The sequence below is a fragment of the Xenopus tropicalis genome, chromosome 10 (assembly GCF_000004195.4).
Source record: "Xenopus tropicalis strain Nigerian chromosome 10, UCB_Xtro_10.0, whole genome shotgun sequence".
Classification (NCBI taxonomy): domain Eukaryota; kingdom Metazoa; phylum Chordata; class Amphibia; order Anura; family Pipidae; genus Xenopus; species Xenopus tropicalis.
The window spans coordinates 40,346,540-40,368,415 of record NC_030686.2 but is presented as its reverse complement, the minus strand read 5'-3'; the positions used below and the strand labels follow the sequence as shown (position 1 = coordinate 40,368,415).

General features: G+C 45.6%; 2 protein-coding genes across 3 annotated transcripts in view; both read right to left on the bottom strand.

Annotated features, from left to right (window-relative positions):
• Positions 1-1,802: 1,802 nt before the first annotated feature.
• fam83d (family with sequence similarity 83 member D) lies at positions 1,803-12,995 on the bottom strand. The gene is made up of 4 exons (XM_002932871.5): positions 12,475-12,995; positions 7,269-7,436; positions 6,844-6,968; positions 1,803-5,402 (listed from the first exon to the last, which is right to left on the bottom strand). Exons 1-4 carry the CDS (start codon positions 12,922-12,924, stop codon positions 4,463-4,465), a joined length of 1,683 nt encoding a protein of 560 aa, XP_002932917.2. The 5' UTR covers positions 12,925-12,995; the 3' UTR covers positions 1,803-4,462.
• A 2,155-nt stretch (positions 12,996-15,150) lies between these two features.
• The window catches only part of ppp1r16b (protein phosphatase 1 regulatory subunit 16B), a 33,223-nt gene continuing 26,497 nt past the window's right edge, over positions 15,151-21,876 (bottom strand). For both annotated transcript variants that reach the window (NM_001130280.1, XM_012971552.3), the window contains 6 exon segments: positions 15,151-16,864; positions 18,159-18,309; positions 18,541-18,670; positions 18,847-18,922; positions 19,579-19,704; positions 21,002-21,126. In NM_001130280.1, coding sequence (NP_001123752.1) covers positions 16,409-16,864; positions 18,159-18,309; positions 18,541-18,670; positions 18,847-18,922; positions 19,579-19,704; positions 21,002-21,126 — 1,064 coding nt within the window. In that variant the 3' untranslated portion in view covers positions 15,151-16,408.

The window sequence follows — 21,876 nt, the reverse complement described above, 5'->3', positions numbered from 1 at the left end:
GCCAGTTTAACAGCATATGGGAAATAGGCAGGGATGGGAGGAAGATGATGAGCAAATTAATTTTGGTGGAAAATGTCCTCAGGGCCATTTTATGGGCCAATAATGCCCATAAATTAATAAAATAATAAATAAAATAATAATTTTATAAATAAAATAATAATAACTAAAATAATGCCCATAAAAAGGTGTCTTTTCATGACTGGAAAGTTTTTCTAACAATAAAGGGGCTTGTTACCTTACCAGTATAGTATTTGTGCTATGGCAGCTCAGGTGCCTCGATTTTACACGGTTACAGGAGATATAAATATAATCCTAAAATGATCTTTTTTGCAACAGGAAAGAAAATGTAATTGTAAAGGTCCCCATACACGGGCCGATTGTAACTGCCGATATTGGTCCCTTGGACTGATTCAGCAGCTTATCTGCCTGTGTAGGGGCAGAAATGACGGCCATACCCGACCAATATCTGGCCTGAAATTGGCCAGATTTCGATTGGGCAGGTTAAAGGATTCAGTCCTTTGCCGACTGTGCCATTGCCGCCATTAGAATTTGATTGTTTGGCCCCAGGGCCAAATCCCATAGGAATGAATAGAATGTTGGTGAGTTTTTATGTATTAAGATCTAAACTCACATTTTGATAAATCTGCCCCTTAGTATTCAACTCTCCTGCTTCAGGACTGGCCCATTAATTAGCTGCTTCTTTTTTAAAAGTAAGAACCACCAGTGCAGAGAGCGGACATGCGGTGGCATATTTACGTATAAACTGCAACTTACAGCAGCCCCTCTGGCATTTGCCTGAACCCACAGATTGCCAGTCTGGGCCTGGGTCCTGGCATTCCAAGTACCCAGAGGCCCAAACAGCCCCCCCCAGCCCAATAAATAGTGACTGGCTATGGCATCTTACAGCAGCCCCTCTGGCATTTGCCTGAACCCACAGATTGCCAGTCTGGGCCTGGGCCCTGGCATTCCAAGTACCCAGAGGCCCCCCCAGCCCAATAAATAGTGACTGTCTATGGCATCTTACAGCAGCCCCTCTGGCATTTGCCTGAACCCACAGATTGCCAGTCTGGGCCTGGGTCCTGGCATTCCAAGTACCCAGAGGCCCAAACAGCCCCCCCAGCCCAATAAATAGTGACTGTCTATGGCATCTTACAGCAGCCCCTCTGGCATTTGCCTGAACCCACAGATTGCCAGTCTGGGCCTGGGTCCTGGCATTCCAAATACACAGAGGCCCAAACAGCCCCCCAGCCCAATAAATAGTGACTGTCTATGGCATCTTACAGCAGCCCCTCTGGCATTTGCCAGAACCCACAGATTGCCAGTCTGGGCCTGGGCCCTGGCATTCCAAGTACCCAGAGGCCCCCCCAGCCCAATAAATAGTGACTGTCTATGGCATCTTACAGCAGCCCCTCTGGCATTTGCCTGAACCCACAGATTGCCAGTCTGGGCCTGGGTCCTGGCATTCCAAGTACCCAGAGGCCCAAACAGCCCCCCCAGCCCAATAAATAGTGAGTGTCTATGGCATCTTACAGCAGCCCCTCTGGCATTTGCCTGAACCCACCAATCGTCGGTCCAGGCCTGGGTGTATTCATAGCCACTGCCCGAGGCACATACAGTACATCTTTTCCCACTGCTACCTGGCACATAAAAAATGACATGCTGACTGGATTAGAGAGGGGATTTCTGTCAGCCTCGGCACTAGATGTGGAATTGAAATACTGGGAAATTTGGGTGATTAAGAGGAACCATCAGAGAAGCCATCAACTACACATTTTACCTTTGTATAAAATAAGACAAACTGGTTTAAAAAGCATATGTTTAATAGACCTTACCCCAAATAAAAACAAAATAATTTCTCAAATCCTGAGACATGCAAGACATTAAAACCTTTTAATACACAATATTTACATAGCAAATATAAACAAACCCATAAATCCGAACCACCCAAAAGTGCCTAATCCCAGCCGTCACCGCACTGGCTACGCTACAGGTTTTATAGAATAAAAACAAAGACCACCAATAATGATTTTCTCCAGAAACTAATTAATAGATTTGCAATTTAGGTGCACCAGATTTTTTTTTATCCAGAACAAGGTGTACAGAGCAGCTGTTCCCCCAGGCAGAACTGATGCCTTATGAGCCCTTTTGCCTCCAGAGAATTATATTGCCTGTATATTTGCAGGAACTAAAGGTAGCCATACACTGCCTGATAAAAGCTGCTGACTACACCTCTCCAGCCCAGCTATGAACCCTTCATAATAGCCTGCCTGACCCAGATCTGTATGAAAAATAATCTGGATATTTAATAGGCAGGTTAGAAAATCCCATGCAGTGAGGGCCACATTGATGCCGCAAGTTTCCCTATGTTCCAATTATGATCCAATTGTTGATTGGTGACCCAAATGGCTGGCTCATTCAGATTGGACCTTGTAATATTGCTGCCCAATTCAGGTAAGGATATGCTATGTTTAATGATTCATTCACATTGCAGGATGTACCTTTATACAAGATATGTTTCCCTGCCAACAATGTATACGACTTAGATTCTATGTTTCCAGGTTAAAGTAAATTCAGTCAGAAATGCCTGTTGCCTAGCAATGCATGGTCCCAGAGCAACCCCTGCAGCTGGCAGGTACAGGGTTGAAGAAAATTATATATATATATATATATATATATATATATATATATATATATCGCAAACCATCCTGCTACAGCCCAGAAGGACCTGCATACAAGAAAACTACATATGTAGTGTAGTTCTGTTAAGGGGCTTCATGCTCCTTTTCGGGGGCCAACAGAAATGTACTACAGCCATTAGTAGTACAAGTAGGGAAGGTATAGCACTGATCATACATAAAGAAAAGGAAAAAGAATACATATATACATGCCAAATGGACTAAACAGTTAAAAGGAAAAGTAGTGAAAGGAAATATATGTGACATACATGTACATCCCATATAGAAATTACATATTTATCTCTGATATAAGTGATACCAAGGGGTGTGTGTGGGATATGTAATCTCCTTCTCTTAGAGACACCAAGGGCATTCTTTCTCCAGATTATTCCGCTGTGTTTCCAACCCAGTCTTTTGTTTTCAGAAGGTGCAGCAATGGACTCAAAAACAAATATTTCTTTGATGAAAGTCAAATAAAATCGGATGCCAGGGTTATAACACATAGTAAATACTCGGGGAAAGGGTTAATCTATCTCAGTTGCAAAAAAGAAGTATTAGTATTACTGCAAACATTCCTACAATGCAGGCTTATAAATATTTATTATATATATATTTTTGTGTTTGTGTCTTTTTCAGTCATTCTGTAAGACTATACCCATGCACACATGTCCTTTAGTCTGGTGAAGGTGTGCTAGGTTTAGGCACAGGGCCTATATACACACCTAGTGATGATACAAATATAGCAACACAGGTAAATTTATCATAGGAAACAAAAGAAATAGAAGGTGCATGAACTGCTGGTCCTCTCACAGGTGTACAGGGTGCTCCGGGTATGTGCAATATCAGTATACAGATGTGCAAATTATATTATTTTTCTTGTTATTTTTGCCAGTAGCAGTGTGGGTTGTGTGTTGAACATTTGCATTGTGCAAACAGTGCATTTAAACTAGTTAAAAAAACTGGCTTTGTTGCCTTTAAAACATGAGACCATTCCTGTTCCCAGCCAAGTATGATTACCCTTAAGGTGTAAAGTTCTACTTACTCATTAGACTGCCTCCGAATTAAATATTTACCCATATACTCATATTAGGTGGGTCACATTGAGATGGTCCTCAGGGAAACAATAAAAAGAACACAGCAGGACCAATAAAATGCCATTCAGGATGGCAGTTATTTTAGTCTCTTCCACAGGCCAAAGGGCTACTAATTTGCAAAAAAATGACAGAGCTGGCCTCCATAATTACTGTACATACAAGCAGCTGGGTAGTCACTGTGGGCGTGTAGTAGTGCATGGGGAACGGACTAAAAGCACAGTAAACATGGCAGTCATTGGGTCATTTTATGCAAGGCACTGGTCTGATAACAGAGCAAGGGAAAGTGCACATTTATTTTGTTTCTGATGAACTCAAAGCAACCACCCTGAGGGGTTTCAAACGGCAGGTGACATGAAATCTCCTTCTCCTCCGCCTACAATAGAAAAGGAGTCTGAACTTGTTGCTCTTATCCAAACGATTCCTAACTTGTCATTTCTTTTAATGCCTAAGGCTAGGCTTCTCCCCTCAAGGGACAGGGGGAGATGGTAAGAACACTAGAAACATCTTTTACTGTAAAGCGGTTTAGTCAAAAATATTCTGTTGCCCGAATGTTGGAGAGTACAGCATGCCTCTCATTTTAAGGCACTGGAAAGAACTAAAGTGCTTCAAAGTGATATAAAGCGGTAGTATAGCACATAAAGGACACACTGAAAAGGCTTAAAAGAACATTTTAGACCTGGAATCCAAGCCCAGTCACATGTTGGGATAAAAGCGCACCCCATCTCGAAGATTGAGGAGGCTGCTGTGCACAAAATCTCTCCTCTGTAGTCCATAACATGGGGCATCATTGGCCATGTAAGCATTAGGTACGCGGTTGCGGTTAGACAGTATGGACACCATGTGGTTGAGCTTGGAACGGATAGTGGAGTAGTGGTACTGTCTGTCCTTGGACAATTTCTTGAAGCTGTCTCTCAGATGATAGTTGGGTTGATAAAAGGCCGCGGCATTAAAGTCAGATGACTTTATGGAACAGTTTGAGTCGGTGCTGGTTGTTGAAGCAGAAGAAAAAGAGGACGAGGAAGAGTCAGAGGAGTTGGAGAGCCTGCCCGTGGTAGATGCAATTGCTGGTGCCTGGGTTGCAGATTGTGACGGATCGGTTGTTTGAGTAGTAATTGATCTTGAAACCATTATGGTTTGGGTGGAAGCCATTTTTGATAGTACAGAGGTCTGCGTGCCAGCATTTGTAGCAGATACAGAAGTCTGTATGCCAACATCTGCCATTCTTACTTCATTCTTCCCCTCCCACGGCTCTGTCTGAACTTCCACCGTCCGCATCTCCTTGAGCCCGGAGATGATGTCACAGTTCTGGAGCCACTCATCCTCTACAGCTTTGTCTACAACATCTCGGTTGTATTTGGCGGCACATTCATCCAGTTGTCTTTTCGGGGTGCTTGAGAGTTTGGCCAGATCCATCCGCAGAAGGCTGCTCAATGTAGGTTTCTTGTAGGCAGGCATCTTGCAGGGAAGCTTGTCTAGGCCAACAGTATGGGATCTTATAGCTGACAGAAGCTTGGCACTGATTGGGTTGGACTGGGCATAAAGAATCCTGAACTGCAGGTCAAACTTCTCAACTACTTGTCCAGACAATACAAGTATGTTACTGCTGTTCAGCTTTCCATCAGTCCAGGTGAAGCTGAAAACAAAATGAAAAGGTTGGTCAGTCCAGCAATAACTATTGACACGAGGCTGATCCCACCTAACAAAAGGGGAGTACAGACCCTTCCTTCCCTCAAAAACATATTTGCCAAATTATTGCTAGAAGAAGTATTTGTGTACAACATGGTGGCCCTAGCTGGAAGGTGACACACTTGCCCAACGCTCATGGAACAATAAAATTTGCTGACGGTCCAAGTCAGCAGATACTGTGTCATGAAGGGGCCCTTTTATCAGTCCTTAGCATGGAGCACCAACCAGGCAGATTAAAATAAATCATTTTATTATTCACATAAAAAGGCTTCACCCTAAAACCACAAGCTTGGCTTGTTTTGTGGCAAACAGTCACTTCAGAACCTCCCCCCCCCAACATGTACGGGGCTCTTGAATGGGCCTCAACGACCAATACCTGGCTGAAAATTGGCCAGACATCGACCAGGTTTAAGAATCCTGTCGGGCTGAGGAGTACATGGGTGTGATTATGACGTCCTCGTCCCAATGGCCTGTTTCCCATCCATGTGATCTGATTGTAAGGCCCTTGGGCCAAATGATTGGGTCAATCTAATATCACCCACCTCAAGGTGGGCATATTGGAGAAAGATACACTCATTTGGCAAGGTTTATGGACACTTTAAAGGGGAACTTCTTTTTATAATTTTTAATATAATAATATGGTTTGGAACAGTTGCCTAAGCCCCACCCCCTGTTGATCTGGCTGTAACAGTAACAAATGTAACAGTAGTCACCTGTCCTCAGCCTGCATCCTCCCCTGCACATGTGATGTCAATAAGGAAAGTAACATTACAGTGCAATGCATTGTGGGTCATGTAGTTCCTGCATGCTGTCTGTAAGCCAGTGATCCCCAACCAGTGGCTCGTGAGCAACATGTTGCTCTCCAACCGCGTGGATGTTGCTCCCAGTGGCCTCAAAGTAGGTGCTTATTTTTGAATTTCTGGTTAGGAGGCAAGTTTTGACTGCATAAAAACTCAGTGTAATGCCAAACAGAGCCTTCTATAGGATGTAAGTCCTCATAGGGGCTATTAAATAGGCAATTACAGCTTTTATTACCACCTTCAGAAACCTTTTTCATGCTTGTGTTGCTCCCCAACACTTTTTCCATTTGAATGTGGCTCGCGGGTATAAAAGGTTGGGGATCCCTGCTGTAAGCTGTAAGTTGTTACAATTTATAACATCAATGTTTTAGTCCCTCCTCCCCTGCCACGATTTCAAATGATGCAGAAAGAGAAGAACACTTTTGCAGCTGGATTTCAGCATATAAAATTGTATTTATTCATATTTTTCAAACAAATTACAGCAATATATTAGGGGTTTCTGTGTTGTGTGGGGCTCAAAAGCTGGAGTTCCCCTTGAAGAAACAATGGCTGAACCAAGACAATGGTAGGCTTGTAAAAGAGTCACACCTGTAATTCCCTGTTGCCACTTTGATTCCATCCACCAGCAGAAACTTCTCCCGAACCTTCCCAACGATCTTGGTACCCGAGCGCGTGTAATAATTGTTCCCAGTTAATGTTCGGACTCTCATGTGCTGTGGGGAACAAATGGAGTTGGCAGAGAACAGAAACAAAAGCAGCAGTCAGTGTCAAGGCAACAATACGGGAAGCTTAGTGCAAATATTTGCCTTTTTGGCTTGCCAGCTTCCATTCAATAAGGGATCGTCTCCAAAAAAAAATGAAACATGAACAGAACTATGGACATTGGGATGGAATAGCAATAAAAAGGCAACACAACGCTTAGGAGTCTGAGTAACATTTAGACGGCAAAACGGGGTTGCCCTGTTCCTTTTCACTATTTGTGACCCTAAAAACCAATTAGACTACTTATTCACCTGCTCGGTTTCAATGGAAATCCCCAGATTGTAACACATAGTAAGGAAGTGAGAAACTTGCGTCTGGTCCAGCAGAATGTAGACAGGGACCCTACGTTTCCGGCAAGCCTCGTGGATATCCCTGAATATGTCATTATCAGTAAAGTTGTCCATGACCAAAGCAATGACCTGTAAACAAAGAACAAGAACAGATACAAGAATAATTATATCTAGATCTAGTATGATATGTGCTAGGGCTCTGGCCTCCGTCAGACCCGGATTGGCATTCAATACAGGCCTTGGCATTTCAAGTACACAGAGTCCCAACCAGCCTCCACTGGCCCAATAAATAGTGACTGTCTATGGCACCTTACAGCAGCCCCTCTGGCATTTGCCTGAACCCACAGATTGCCAGTCTGGGCCTGGGTCCTGGTATTCCAAGTACCCAGAGGCCCAAACAGCCCCCCCAGCCCAATAAATAGTGACTGTCTATGGCATCTTACAGCAGCCCCTCTGGCATTTGCCTGAACCCACAGATTGCCAGTCTGGGTCTGGGTCCTGGCATTCCAAGTACCCAGAGGCCCAAACAGACCCCCCCCCCCCCCCCCAGCCCAATAAATAGTGACTGTCTATGGCATCTTACAGCAGCCCCTCTGGCATTTGCCTGAACCCACAGATTGCCAGTCTGGGCCTGGGTCCTGGCATTCCAAGTACCCAGAGGCCCAAACAGACCCCCCCCCCCCCAGCCCAATAAATAGTGACTGTCTATGGCATCTTACAGCAGCCCCTCTGGCATTTACCTGAACCCACAGATTGCCAGTCTGGGCCTGGGCCCTGGCATTCCAAGTACCCAGAGGCTCAAACAGCCCCCCCCCAGCCCAATAAATAGTAACTGTCTATGGCATCTTACAGCAGCCCCTCTGGCATTTACCTGAACCCACAGATTGCCAGTCTGGGCCTGGGCCCTGGCATTCCAAGTACCCAGAGGCTCAAACAGCCCCCCCCCAGCCCAATAAATAGTGACTGTCTATGGCACCTTACAGCAGCCCCTCTGGCATTTACCTGAACCCACAGATTGCCAGTCTGGGCCTGGGTCCTGGCATTCCAAGTACCCAGAGGCACAAACAGCCCCCCCCCCAGCCCAATAAATAGTGACTGTCTATGGCATCTTACAGCAGCCCCTCTGGCATTTGCCTGAACCCACAGATTGCCAGTCCAGGCCTTACAAATAAAGATAACCCCCTCTTATAAATATGGCATATTTCCCCTTTAAAGCTCTGATTACCTGGCTACAAACTGGGTCTGCAGAAAACATGAAAAAAAAAGCTCAGACACAATAACAATCAGCTACCAAAACACAAATAAGGAACCATAAGAGAATTATGGATAAGGAGTAGATTAACTGCCTTTATTGGTAGCCAACGGTTTTTATTTTGGTGGCACTATAGGAATACAGTATACTGATCCCTGATGGTTCCAACTCTTGCAATATTAATGCAGTGGCAGAAAAAGAGGGGAATGGAAGCATCTGCAGAGCCATAGGACAAGCACAGGCACATAAATGCCAGACTTAATTGGGTTTTTATTTTCCCAGCATTGTCAGAAGTCCCTTCAGGGAGTACAGTAATGTAGATACTATGCTTACAGTGCAGTGGGTGTTTAATTGCTCAGGGTAACCCCCAAGGGCATAATAATAATAAATGCACACAAGCAGTAGTCCCCATTGAACCAAGAGCCATATATTTATATGGGGGCGGGGGGTGCCTTGGGCAAGGAGGTTAGTAACAATTTCAGTTCTAAAACCACCTTTATTCAGTATTCAGACAAATGGGACCTCTACCTATTTAATCATAATTTAATTTAAAAAAATAATGGTTCTATTCTCCATTAGGCGTGTAAATCAGCTGGTTTCTGCTATATTGTTTCAGAAGTTAGAACCAGTAGTGCAGAGAACATAAACAGAATAACTGAAAGACGAAAGGACCAGCGACACCATGGTTTCCTAGGCTCCTCCACTGGCACAGACAGATTGCTTTAGAGCCCTGACTAAAGCGTATAAATAAGTTGCTGTGTAGCTATGGGAACAGACATTTGTGCTAAACCGGGCAATAGGGCACAAGCCTGCACAGCGCGTGACAGATGAGCTCGAGACAAAAGCTTAGAAACAAGGGCACTTGTTTCCAAGGAAGAGTCTTTGTAAGCTAGATGAACAGATTCATACGGTAAAGGGAAAAAAGGATTTTCGCATGATAATCCCGGGGGTCAAGCAATGTTATCTATATATCTGTTTTGGTTTTTTTTTTTATTATATATATATATATATATATATATATATATTTATTTAGTAGGCCAGTAATTAGCAAGTGGTGGCCCTATAGACCCAACTTAAGGCATCAAGAGTGCTCAGCGACTAAAGAAAACGACTGATTACCAGGGGTTCCAAGTTAAGAAAAGCGCCTCAAGTGACAGTGTCCCACGGGTTACCGGGGCAGGTAAAAGCTGCTTCTGGTAACCTTAATTTTTAAAGAGCTAAAATTCCATTTTTTAAACTGGAAATACAGCTCCTATAGTGCAGAAAGAGCAATTGCACTAGTAATGTGAACCCTCCATGCCATTGTAGGGGCACAAAAAAGCTCTTCTGGTCAGCATTGCAAGTAAAAGGGCACGGCTGTTCAAATTTTTTACTTATATGGGGCAGAATATTGCCAATGTGGGTGGCAGTTACCCTTTTTTGGCAGGGAGTTTATGGGAGAAGAGGACGGGTTCCTCGGGGGTGATCCTCTAGAATTGGAAGGGCATAGTCTTTTCCATCATACATTAACCATTATTGTGGGCTTAGGGTAGTGGTCCCCAATCACTAGTCCGGGGACTGGTGCCGGGCCATGGGCTGTGCTGAACAGGCCACCTCTGGTCCCAATTACCTGTGATCCCAACTCCCCGATGTGTTACACAGCCATGACAGCTATGTGAAGCCCAGGAAGCTTTCTACTGATCACGACAAGGACCAAAGTACTTGTATTATTAAGCTGTATGTAATAATAATAAAGTGCATAACATAACATTTAATAATTACATTATATATGTAATTAAATGATATACTATGAACTAGTTGTGCCACCCCCCCATCCCTGGTCCTTGGAAAAATTGTCTTGCTTGAAACCGGTCCGTGGTGCAAAAAAGGTTGGGGACCACTGGCTTAGGGGTTAATTCTATGAATGAGAGGAAAAAAGAAGAGCTTTTTGGAGATATGAATATACTTGCCATATTTAACCGCCCCTGGCACTGCAAGCATACCTCCTGTATTACAGGGTCCCCTGAGGGGACTGCTGACAAAGCTGGGGGAATTCTCACAAGGCACCCAGAGTCCTACAGTTTGTTTCATGATGGAACTTGCCGTGTCCCACCTGCAGTAACAGGCACCCCTTCCCTGCTTGCTCATATCCCACCCATACCTCAGCATTGGGCTTACACATTCCCTCTGGCTTCAAGCAAAACAGTTAAATGAACATCTACAGAGCAAACGAGAACCCAAAGGGGACATAGAGATGATTTGTTTTTAGATACAGTGCAAGCTTGGCTCAGGCTACACCGGACGATGCTGGTAGTTGTAGTTCAACAAGTGACAAATCAAATTAGTAGCTGCTAGAAATAAAATCTTTTTCCTTGTGTGTTAATATGCCACCCTAAAAACCCACTATTACAGCAAGAAGTGACAGCTACAAATATCCCTGAAATGCCATCCCACCGGCGATTTACATTTTCGCCAGTCGCGTATGCCATCCCACCGGCGATTTACATTTTCACTGGTGGGATGGAATTTCAGGAGATTAGTCACCCGCGAACAGGGAGATTTGTCGCAGGCGACTAATCTCCCCGTGTGCCAGAGCCCTAAGGGAGTCGCCCGCGAACAGGGAGTTTTGCCGCGGGCGACTAATCTCCCCGTGTGCCAGAGCCCTAATGGTACACAGGGAGATTTGCAGCATTTTCTCCCCCCAGGGATTTATTTACTTCAAAGGAGTTGGGTAAGGATAAACAAACCCCTCCTTAATGGAAAACAGCACAGTCACATCTTGTGGCTTAAAATGCAGAGACAAGGCACAATGGTGGCATTTCCCATTCAGTTTAGTGGAGGGGGGTGGTTGCAGGACTTTGTTCTCCTCCCTTGAAGCAATGAATCACTGGGGCGACTGGGGGAGCCTGGTCCCCCCCCTGCCTCCCTTGTAGTCCTACCACTGAGTTGGGCCCAAACAAAGGATAAACAAGCATACCTTTCAGTAGTAACTTGCATTTACAAATAACCATTGGAACTCTATAAAGGATACTGAAAAGTTGCTTAGAAATGTTTGGGTGCATCTCCCCTTTAATCCTAGTGTGTATCCTGTTTCTCACTCCCACCCAAGGCTGTTTTATGGCATTTTCCCAGGGGACAAGGGGGGCCCTTGAAAGTAAAATAAAAAAAGCTATTAGGGCTGTGACACAATGCCTTCCCCATGGGCTAAAATGTAAATCGCCGGTGGGATGGCATACGTGGCGCCGCGATTTGCTGAAGTCGCTGGTTTCCTCTTAGGGCTCTGGCACATGGGGAGATTAGTTGCCCGCGACAAATCTCCCTGTTTGCGGGCGACTAATCTCCCCGAGTTGCCATCCCACTGGCGAAAATGTAAGTCGCCGGTGGGATGGCACACGCGGCGGCACAATTTCGTCAAATCGCCGAAAATGCCTCACAAGGCGCAGCGTGTACCATCCCACCGGCGACTTACATGTTCGCCGGTGGGATGGTAGTTCGGGGAGATTAGTCGCCCGTGACAAGGGAGATTTGTGCCAGAGCCCTCAAGGCAACTTCGCCGACTTTCGCAAATCGCGGCGCCGCGTAAGCCATCCCACCAGCGATTTACATTCTAGCCAGTGGGATGGCATTGTGGGGAGAATAGTCGCCCGCGACTAATCTCCCCGTGTGTCACTGTCCTTATGGTGAAGACACACAGAGCTACGAGTAGCAGCTACTTGTTGTGGCTACTAAAACAGACAATGCTGATCATTTACTGATAATTGTCTCTACGTGTGTTTTAGCAGAGGCAATTCTCAGTATTGTCTATGGCAGGGGATTTTCTGGTGTTTTGTAGCCGTGACAAGTAGCTACTACTAAGTAGCTCTGTGTGTCTTCACCCCTAAGGAGACAGTATCCCAATACTAGGGGGGGACATTCCCGATTTGCCCCCAGCCCTACCTCTCGGGCCGATTTGATGAGCTCCCGGGCCGCCTCCTTGCAGGTATAGATGGTGTCCCCGAAGCTGGGCTGGAAGTGCACATCCACCCGTGTGACGCCGCGGTACGAGCCGGTGCTGAAGGCCGGCCAGCCCAGCTCCAGGATAGGCGGCTCCACGTCCGAGCGATCGGGGAAGTAAGTGACGGACGAGCAATCCACCGAGGCGGACACGGAGTTCTCCTCATCCCCGCACGGAAGCACCGAGGCGCAGCCCAGGATCTCCCCCACCTCCGGCTCCGACAAGAAGTTCGGCAGCCGCTCCCGCTTCAGAAATCCCCGCATGGCTTCCGGGCCCCCGGATACTAATTCCTCCACCGCCAGTCGGTGAGCCTCGTTATAGTGATCCGGGGGGCCCTCCGGCCAGCGCCCTCCCATGGGCATATCATCCAGGCACTGGGAGTTATTAGCCATTATTGGCTGCTAGGGACCTAACAACCCGGAGCCGCTCCGGGAACAGAACTGATGGGCTGTGAGACTAGCGTACTTATCGGGCATTTAAATCCAAACAAGCCCGGGGAGCGCGCTAATTGGTGGAGCCAATCACACCCCCGCCTGCTGATTGGACTAGAAGCACCCAGAAACGCCCATGCTGTCAATGCCGAGCGCTCACTGGCCAATTAGCTCAGTACTGTACTTATGAAAGGGAAAGGCTGGGAAACCACTTGTCTGCTGCCTGAGTGTCGGTTTGTCCCCAGGGCTTCACAACCATAGGATTATACCAAACATGGAAAAGGAGGGGGGGGGGAGGAACTACTATGTCATCTATATACTGTACAGTAGATTAGATCAGTGGCTCTCAACCTTCCTACTGCCACCACCCTTCAATACAGTTCCTCATGTTGTGGTGACCCCCAACCATAAAATTATTCCTAAAACCATGGGAAATATGTGTTTTCCCAAAGGGATCCCGACCCACAGGTTGAGAACTGCTGGATTAGATGAAATATAGATAGATAGATAGATAGACAGACAGACGGATAGACAGATAGACAGACAGACAGACGGACAGACGGACAGACGGATAGACGGACAGACGGATAGACGGATAGACGGACAGACGGACAGACGGACAGACGGACAGACGGACAGACGGACAGACGGATAGACGGATAGACGGATAGACGGATAGACGGATAGACAGACAGACAGATAGATAGATAGATAGATAGATACATGATAGATAGATAGATACATGGATAGATAGATAGATAGATACATGATAGATAGATAGATACATGATAGATAGATAGATAGATAGATACATGATAGATAGATACATAGATAGATGATAGATAGATAGATAGATAGATAGATAGATAGATAGATAGATGATAGATACATAGATAGATGATAGATAGATGATAGATACATGATAGATAGATAGATAGATAGATACATAGATACATAGATACATAGATAGATGATAGATAGATAGATGATAGATACCAAACATGGAAAAGGTGGGGGGGGCATCATTTTAGGTAGGACCCCTTAGTGATATCCCCAAAGCATCAAAGAAGCCATTGACCACCAGTTTCACCCCTTCAATCCACATATAACCCTAAACCCCTGCTCCAGGACTGTGACTGGCTGGCCTGAAGTATAACCCAACAGGGACGCAATGGGGCAGCTTGTACTGAATGCAAGCCCATTGGCATAAAACCCAGCGGCTAGAACCTGGCAGAAATGCTCACCCATACCATACCTCCCAACATTTAAAAAATGAAAAGAGGGACAAAAAGATTTGGCGCGCGCAGCATGGCAATTTTTGACCACGCCCACTTTTGTAACCATGACCCAATTACCACACCCCATTTTTAAGAAAAAAAAAATACTCCTTTTATATAGTTGAAATGGCAGGATCAGACGCAAAATGTGCTATACCCTCATACTGTACTACCTAAGGGAAATGATATAGCAACTCATACATATAAAATACAAATATAGAGAGAAGGCAGTCAGTTATAAGTGAGTTATAACTATGTACCAGTTTTGCCCCCAATGGCCCAATAGATAGTACCCCCCATACACAGTTCCCCCATACACAGTAACCCCCATACAAAGTGCCCCATAGACAGTACCCCCCATAAAGTGCCCCAATTGCCCCCATAGACAGTACCCCCCATAGAAAGCACCCCCAATTGCCCCATAGAGAGTAGCCCCCATACACAGTGCCCCATAGAAAGTGCCCCAAAAGACAGTACCCCACATACACAATGCCCCCATAGAAAGTGTCCCCAATTGCCCGCATAGACAGTACCCCCCAAATACAGTGCCTCCATAGACGTTCCTTCTTCTTCTGCGGCTCCTTAAAGGGTCGCGCCCCGTGTGTACATGTGACGTCAATACGCACGGGGCGCAGCCTTATAAAAGGGCCTGTTGCCGCCGCACAAGGAGAAACATAAGTAGCCAAACTGCAGAAGAAGGAGCGTCTATGGGGGCACTGTGTATTTGTCCGGGACAGCGGGATGCACTATAAAAACCAGGACAGTCCCGCAGAAAGCGAGACATTTGGGGGGTATGCCATAGGAGCACCCCTATTTAGCTCTCCCGCCATATTTTCTAGGTTTGAGATACTAAATCGCTGAGAAGCTGTGAGACACCCTTAATAAGGGATCAGAAAAAGACACAAGTGACTCTCCTTAAAATGAGCTTTATTATAAAAGGAGCTTGGAATACACTGAACCTGTAAAACGTTTAAGGGTCGCGGCTGATTATCGTGGGGTACACGTGCGTAATAACAGGCAAATACCGCTCTAACTCCATATCAAACCCCTCTCTGCATGAGATTTATTGCCTTGAAGTCAGTCCAATCTTCCTGCAGATGTGGGGGGGTGAAACTGCAAAGAAAAGTGTTTGCTGTAGGGAGCAATAGTGTACTGGGGAGACTATTTCCTGCTACCCTTCTGACTACCGGACAGCAGTCCTGCTTTGCTTTTCGGCAGGAATTCTAGTCCTACACTGAATATCAGAGCGCAGGTCCCACAAGGCAAAGCCAGATACTTATTAACACTCACTACACTGCTGCCTGTGGGTGCCTGAGGCAGAACAGAAAGGAAAGCTTGGCTGAAGCTGAGTAAACAAAAGCACTGGACAAATATAAATATATAAATATATGAAATATGAACCTTGGAAGGGCAGAAAAGAACTCCGCACAAGTAAAGGCTGCAGTAAATCGTGTGATGATCCCTTTTAGGCGTTTATTGGGCAGAACTGGCAGATCAACTGCCTCCTTTCTGCTGTCAAATTCTATGTTTCTTGGTTACCCAGTTCAGATCACAGGCCGGTTCCCCTGACCACTAAGGACCATAGTGTATTAATTACCCCATGGTGTCTTAGGGAGAACTGCAGTACTATGTCTTTAATCATCCTCCAACAACCCCCATAAAGGGAATAGGAAACGCTCTGCCTATGGCAGACACTGTGGTGCCAGCTGGGCAAGGCCGAGTACTTCTCAGCAGCGCCCACTTATGCCCCATTTGCCCAAGTTATACCAGTCCATTACATACAGCAGTCAAACTGTTGTAAATAAACAGTTCACCCTCAAATTTACACCCCTCTGCATATTTACACCCCCGCAGTACCTGTACAGAACTATACAGCTCTGTGGATATACATTGTCGTGTATATACAGATATAAAGAGCCCTGCATTTACAATGGTAGATTCTGTACAAGTATACACTACATGGTGTACATACAGCCAGATTTGTGTACAGAAGAGGTACTTGTAAAACTCTGTATAGGCAGGTAGAGTGGGGTGTTCTATATACAGCTAGATACAGGTCAGTATTTACAGGCATACATGACTTCCTATGTACAGATATACATGAAACTAGCATGCATTGCACTTGTACGCTATTCCAGAACATTCTCTCAAAAGCCACGGCCTCCAGTTTAGGATATCCGACAGCAATGCAATATTCTCGTCTCCTCCTCTTCCTCCATGGGAGATTTTAACCTCAGGATGGGAGGGTCCCCACTGGTTGGGGTATAGTAAACGGGCCCCCCATTGGAGCACCAGGGAGGTGTGCCGGGGCTGTTATAATCTAGCCCTGTGAGCCTCTGCAAGTCGCTATTGTTCTTTAGCATCAGTCTCCCCTGTTTGGCTGCAGACCTTTGCCTTTTCAGTTCAGACAGAGTTAGGGGGGCTTGGTCCAGGATGCTGCTCCACAGGGGGCTTCCGGTATAACAGGGCAGGGAGTGGCTGATGTTACCGTTTGTAAGTGGCGTTGGCACCGGGATATCAGGCAGCGGAGAAGGGCAGTAGCAGGAAGGCAGAGGAGGGCAGAATCCATTCCGGAACTGGGATTCAGAAGGGCCCAGTGTTTGCTCAGAATCCAGAGAAGCTCTCTGTGTAGAAGATTGAGAAGTTAATTACTGAATGATAACAGATTATCATTACATTCTGGTGGCTATGGCACAGGAGGGTTGATTGCCGCAGCAGCAACTCAACTGCTCACTTTACTTCCATCGCAGATTGTAAGATTTTAGGAACAGGGCTTGCCAATCCTAGTTTTATTCTGCAACACTTCTATTTGTAGCATTTGACCAGAAATACTGGTCAAATGCTACAGATCAAAAAGCCAACTGGAAAATAAAGCTGCCAGTACACAGGCCAATAAAAACTGGACACTTGGCCTCTCCTGATCCAAGTTGCCAGATTATTGGCCTGTATATTGGGCCATTGGGACAGCCTTCCTGACCTATGGAGGGTCCTCCCCAAAGGGTCTCCAGACCTATTGACCAAAGATCAGCATAATTTGGCACTGCACATGAGTGGCCAAATTGGGCAAAGATCCATTCACGATTTATTAACTTTTAGTATCATGTAGTTAGTAGCTTTCTGTTCTGTCCCTTTTCTATTTACCGTCACATTACCCCATATGTGTTTAGCTAAACCCATTTGGTCAACAGAAGAGTCTGCTCTTTACAGCAGTAATAGGCAGCAGTTAGTCTGCTCTTTACAGCAGTAATAGGAGGCAGTAAGTCTGCTCTTTACAGCAGTAATAGGAGGCAGTAAGTCTGCTCTTTACAGCAGTAATAGGCGGCAGTTAGTCTGCTCTTTACAGCAGTAATAGGAGGCAGTTAGTCTGCTCTTTACAGCAGTAATAGGCAGCAGTTAGTCTGCTCTTTACAGCAGTAATAGGCGGCAGTTAGTCTGCTCTTTACAGCAGTAATAGGAGGCAGTTAGTCTGCTCTTTACAGCAGTAATAGGCAGCAGTAAGTCTGCTCTTTACAGCAGTAATAGGCAGCAGTTAGTCTGCTCTTTACAGCAGTAGTAGGCGGCAGTTAGTCTGCTCTTTACAGCAGTAATGAGCGGCAGTTAGTCTGCTCTTTATAGCAGTAATAGGTGGCAGTTAGCCATGTGATCTCTGGGTTAGTGCCAGGTGCACTTTAGCATGGACTACCTTCCTTGAGCCCCCATAAATCTGTGCCGGGGCAGTGCTGCCTACAAGCAGCTTCTATAGCAATACTGATTACAATCAATAGCCAGAACCATGCTACCCAGCTCCAAACCCTATAGTCCTATAGTCTCTTTCAAACACTGATTCACATTGTTTCTGGCTCCTACCAGAACCCTGTCTGTCTTCTGGTTATTCAGATGACTGTTCTTAACTATCAATGCAGTTACTGGTCAGGTTACCTGCTGTACTTCTGGGCTGCTCTCTTCCTCATCCTGGGTGCCCTCTGTGTTCCCTGAAGACACCAAACATTGCCACACCACTGCCTCCTTCTCATATTCCCTTCTGTACAGGTTGGTCCGCTCTGACAGGCTGGCGCGCCGCACCACCTTACTGGGAGGAGACACAGAAAGGATGAGAGACGGTGCTGATAGGAAGAAAGGCAAACACTGAAGGGACAAGGGCATCAGATTAGAACAAGTTACCTACAATCATATGGTTTTGCCCATTTCCTCTCACTTTCATATAACATTTAATCTCATTTTTCTTATGCTCCTATGCTTCTTTTAGTTCCTACACTTGCTAATTTCACAGGACACTATCCATGTAACTGAGTATACTGACCCATGGCTCCCGGTGCTGGAACTTCTGCGGCTCAGAGAAGACTTGTTCTTCTGCTGAGACTTCATGATGATATCGTGTTTGTGCTTCAGTTCCAGAAGCAAGGAGCGAAGTTCTTCATCTTCACACAGATCTGCCATAGAGACACAAAGGCAAAGCTAAGCCCAAATGGAGAGGTGGGAAGAGGGTGAGAATAAAAAAAACAGAAAAACACTTGGATGCAAAAGGCTCTAATGCACCAGATGATAATAAAGAGGTGTCCTCTACCCTCCAAGAGATAAACAGGGCAGAGAGAGTGTCCTGACTCACCGAGAGGAGTCTCATCCAGGGCTGTTTTAGCGCTGAGACTGGCACCATGTGAGACTAAAACCTCTGCTACGTAGATCTGCAGAAGGAATTAAGGAGATTGGTAACTAGGTATGCATTTCCCACACAATGGTACTGGCAGTGGACTAGGTGGAGGAATGGGTGTTAGGACTCGGGATGCACCAAATCAGTTCAGGATTTGGCCAAGCTTCGGCCTCTTTCCGCAGGATTCGGATTCTGCCAAATCCACATGCTTGGCCGAACCAAATCCTAAAATTCATGTGACTTTATGTCATATAAACACGGAATTCGAATATTTTTAACCCTTCCTTAGCTTAATTTTCACATGCATATTAGGATCCAGATTCGTTTCGGTATTTGGCCAAATCTTTTATAAACGATTCAGGGTTCGGCTGAATCCCAAAACAGTGGATTCAGTGCATCCCTAGTTAGGACTACAGGTGTACAATCTATTCCCCATAATGTTTGGGAAATTAGTTTTCCAAATAAGGGATCTTTCCATAATTTGGAACTCCATACCGTAAATCTGCTAAAAATAATTTACCCATTAAATAAACCCAATAGGGTTGTTTGGAACCCAATATAAATTCATGCAACTTCATCAAGGACAAGCTACAGTTTTATTAAAGAGAAAAAGGACATCATTTTTAAAAATGAGTATTATTTGCTTAAAAATAACAACATGGCGACAAACAAGGATTGAACAGATCTTACCTGACCCCAAAAGGCTGCAGCATGTAGCGGTTCCCACACATCAGGATCCTTCACTTCAACATGGGCCCCATTCTCCAGAAGCATCTCAGCCACCTCTGCGAAGCCCCGAGACGCTGCTATGTGGAGCTGGGGTGGGAACAAAAGGTTTGTCATCTTTTTTATTTATGTCAGGGCAGAAAGGAACAGCCAAAAGCAGATAAATCGATCAGTATTTAGGATAAATAGGGCAACAGATTAAGGCAGATGCACATGCTATGCACAAGAACAACCACAAGGTGGCAATAATCACCTGTATTCAAAATGCCCCTAACTAGTCCTATTTCACAAGAACAGTTACTCTACATCGCTGATGCCGTGCTACATTCTCCACATGTACTGGCAGCCAACAGGCTTCTACAATGGGTCCCAGTGCTTGGCGTAATCAGCTTGCCCTATTACCATGGGGAATTATATTGGGTTTTGGCTTATATTTGCTGTGTCATGGCTGGCAAAACTAGAGGAAAGAATGGCACCCAGAGCCTGGTGGGAGTTTGCGGTATATTTGGAAGTGGGAAGCACAAATGCTTAAAGGAGACATATTGGATAAATGAAAAAAAAACGAATTTTGCAGGCAATGGTGCTGGTTTCACTTTGGGATACAATTGAATACTTTCTGCAAAAATGGCCACTTTATTGGAGCTCCCTATAGATCCTCTCAGGTCCCTGTCTGTGTTTCAGATAAAGGGTGGGCGTGTCCTAACGGTCCCTGCCAGAAGCACAGCATAAGGGGGATAAGCCAATCACAGCCCTGCAGTCATACAAACAAAGACAGGCTTCAGTTCCCCATCAGGTCAGCCTAGCTGCTGATTGGTTCCTATCCTACAGTGCAGGGTACGGAGGGCCGCCGGCTCCCCAGCTCATCCAGAGAATTCAGCCAGCAGGAAGTGGAACAGATGGGCGGGACTAGTGGGGTTTTGGTGGAATTTCTCCATAAATCAGTCCAAAACACAACTTTTTTAAGCACAATCCTTCTATATAAAGAGGAGTATAATTCCCTGGTACATTCTTAATTTTTATATGATATGTCTCCTTTAAAAACACATATATAAGGGGGAGAAATTAGGTAACAATCGTATCCCCAGGGTCGGACTGGGCCGCCGGGACACCGGGAAATATCCCAGCGGCTCAGACCCAACCCTTGTGGGCGCTCCCCTGCCCGACCGTTCCTCCCCTGATGCTTTAAACTTATGCACTTGGGGGAGGACGTCAGGTGGGGGTCCTGGGAGGGGGGTTAGAGGGGCCCCTGCAGGGGGGGGGGGCCGGCAGGGGGCCCTTCACCCCCCCCTCCGACCCTGGGTATCCCCAAAGCATTGTACCCACTGTCATAGTCGTAGACCACGATGGTGTAAGCCACTAACTTTCAATACCCAGTTACACATCTCACCAGTGTGGCTCCTTGGTTATCAGTCCTGTTCAGGTCGTGTCCAATTGCCACCAGCGCCCTTATGTCATTTAGCATGTGACGCTCCGGTGCCTGACGAGCTTCATTGATCATTTCCTGGGTGATGCCTAGAAACAAGCAAGCAATCTTTGTTTGCAAATCTACAGTAGCCAAGGGGCTGGCAACGCAAGCTATGCACAGGGGCTTTGCAGTTCAACTAACTCTCATAAAGGAAAACCAAAATATATTTTGTTGAACCATGAAGTACAAAAGCATGTACTTATTCACCATACAGGAGGATGTTTATATTTTCTGCTGTTCAGGGGGGATGTAATACAGAGCAAAAGGAAGTGGTAAGAATGAGTTTAATCACTACCTTGATTCAGATTGTGCTATTATTAAGGTATGGAAACTCTGATGTGTATATATGTGTATATATGTGTGAATATGGTGTAAAAAGATGGAACATTTTATTTTCTGTGAAAGGAAAGTTATTGGCTAAACAGATATTGCTGAGGTTGCAGGATGGAAAGACTTACATGTATGCCCCTGGGCATTGTATTATTTAAACTGGCCTGTTACAAAAAAATAATTGGTGTTTCCCCTTACAGGTTACTAAAGGTTAAAAATTAAGCTCAACTGCCCCTTAAAGCAAGAGTCTTGTAGTCTATTCTTTTATGTTTGTTAAAGACAAGTCTTGGAATGAAGGTCTTGAGGAAGGCATTCAGGGGCTAATAACAGTTTATCTGCCCATGCATGGGGCAAACTGATGGCGTACCCAACCAATACCTATCCTAGCTGATCAACCTTATCAGGTAAGCGCCTATGAAGATCCAATTGTAAGCCCAGTGGACAAACGACTGGACTAGCACACTACA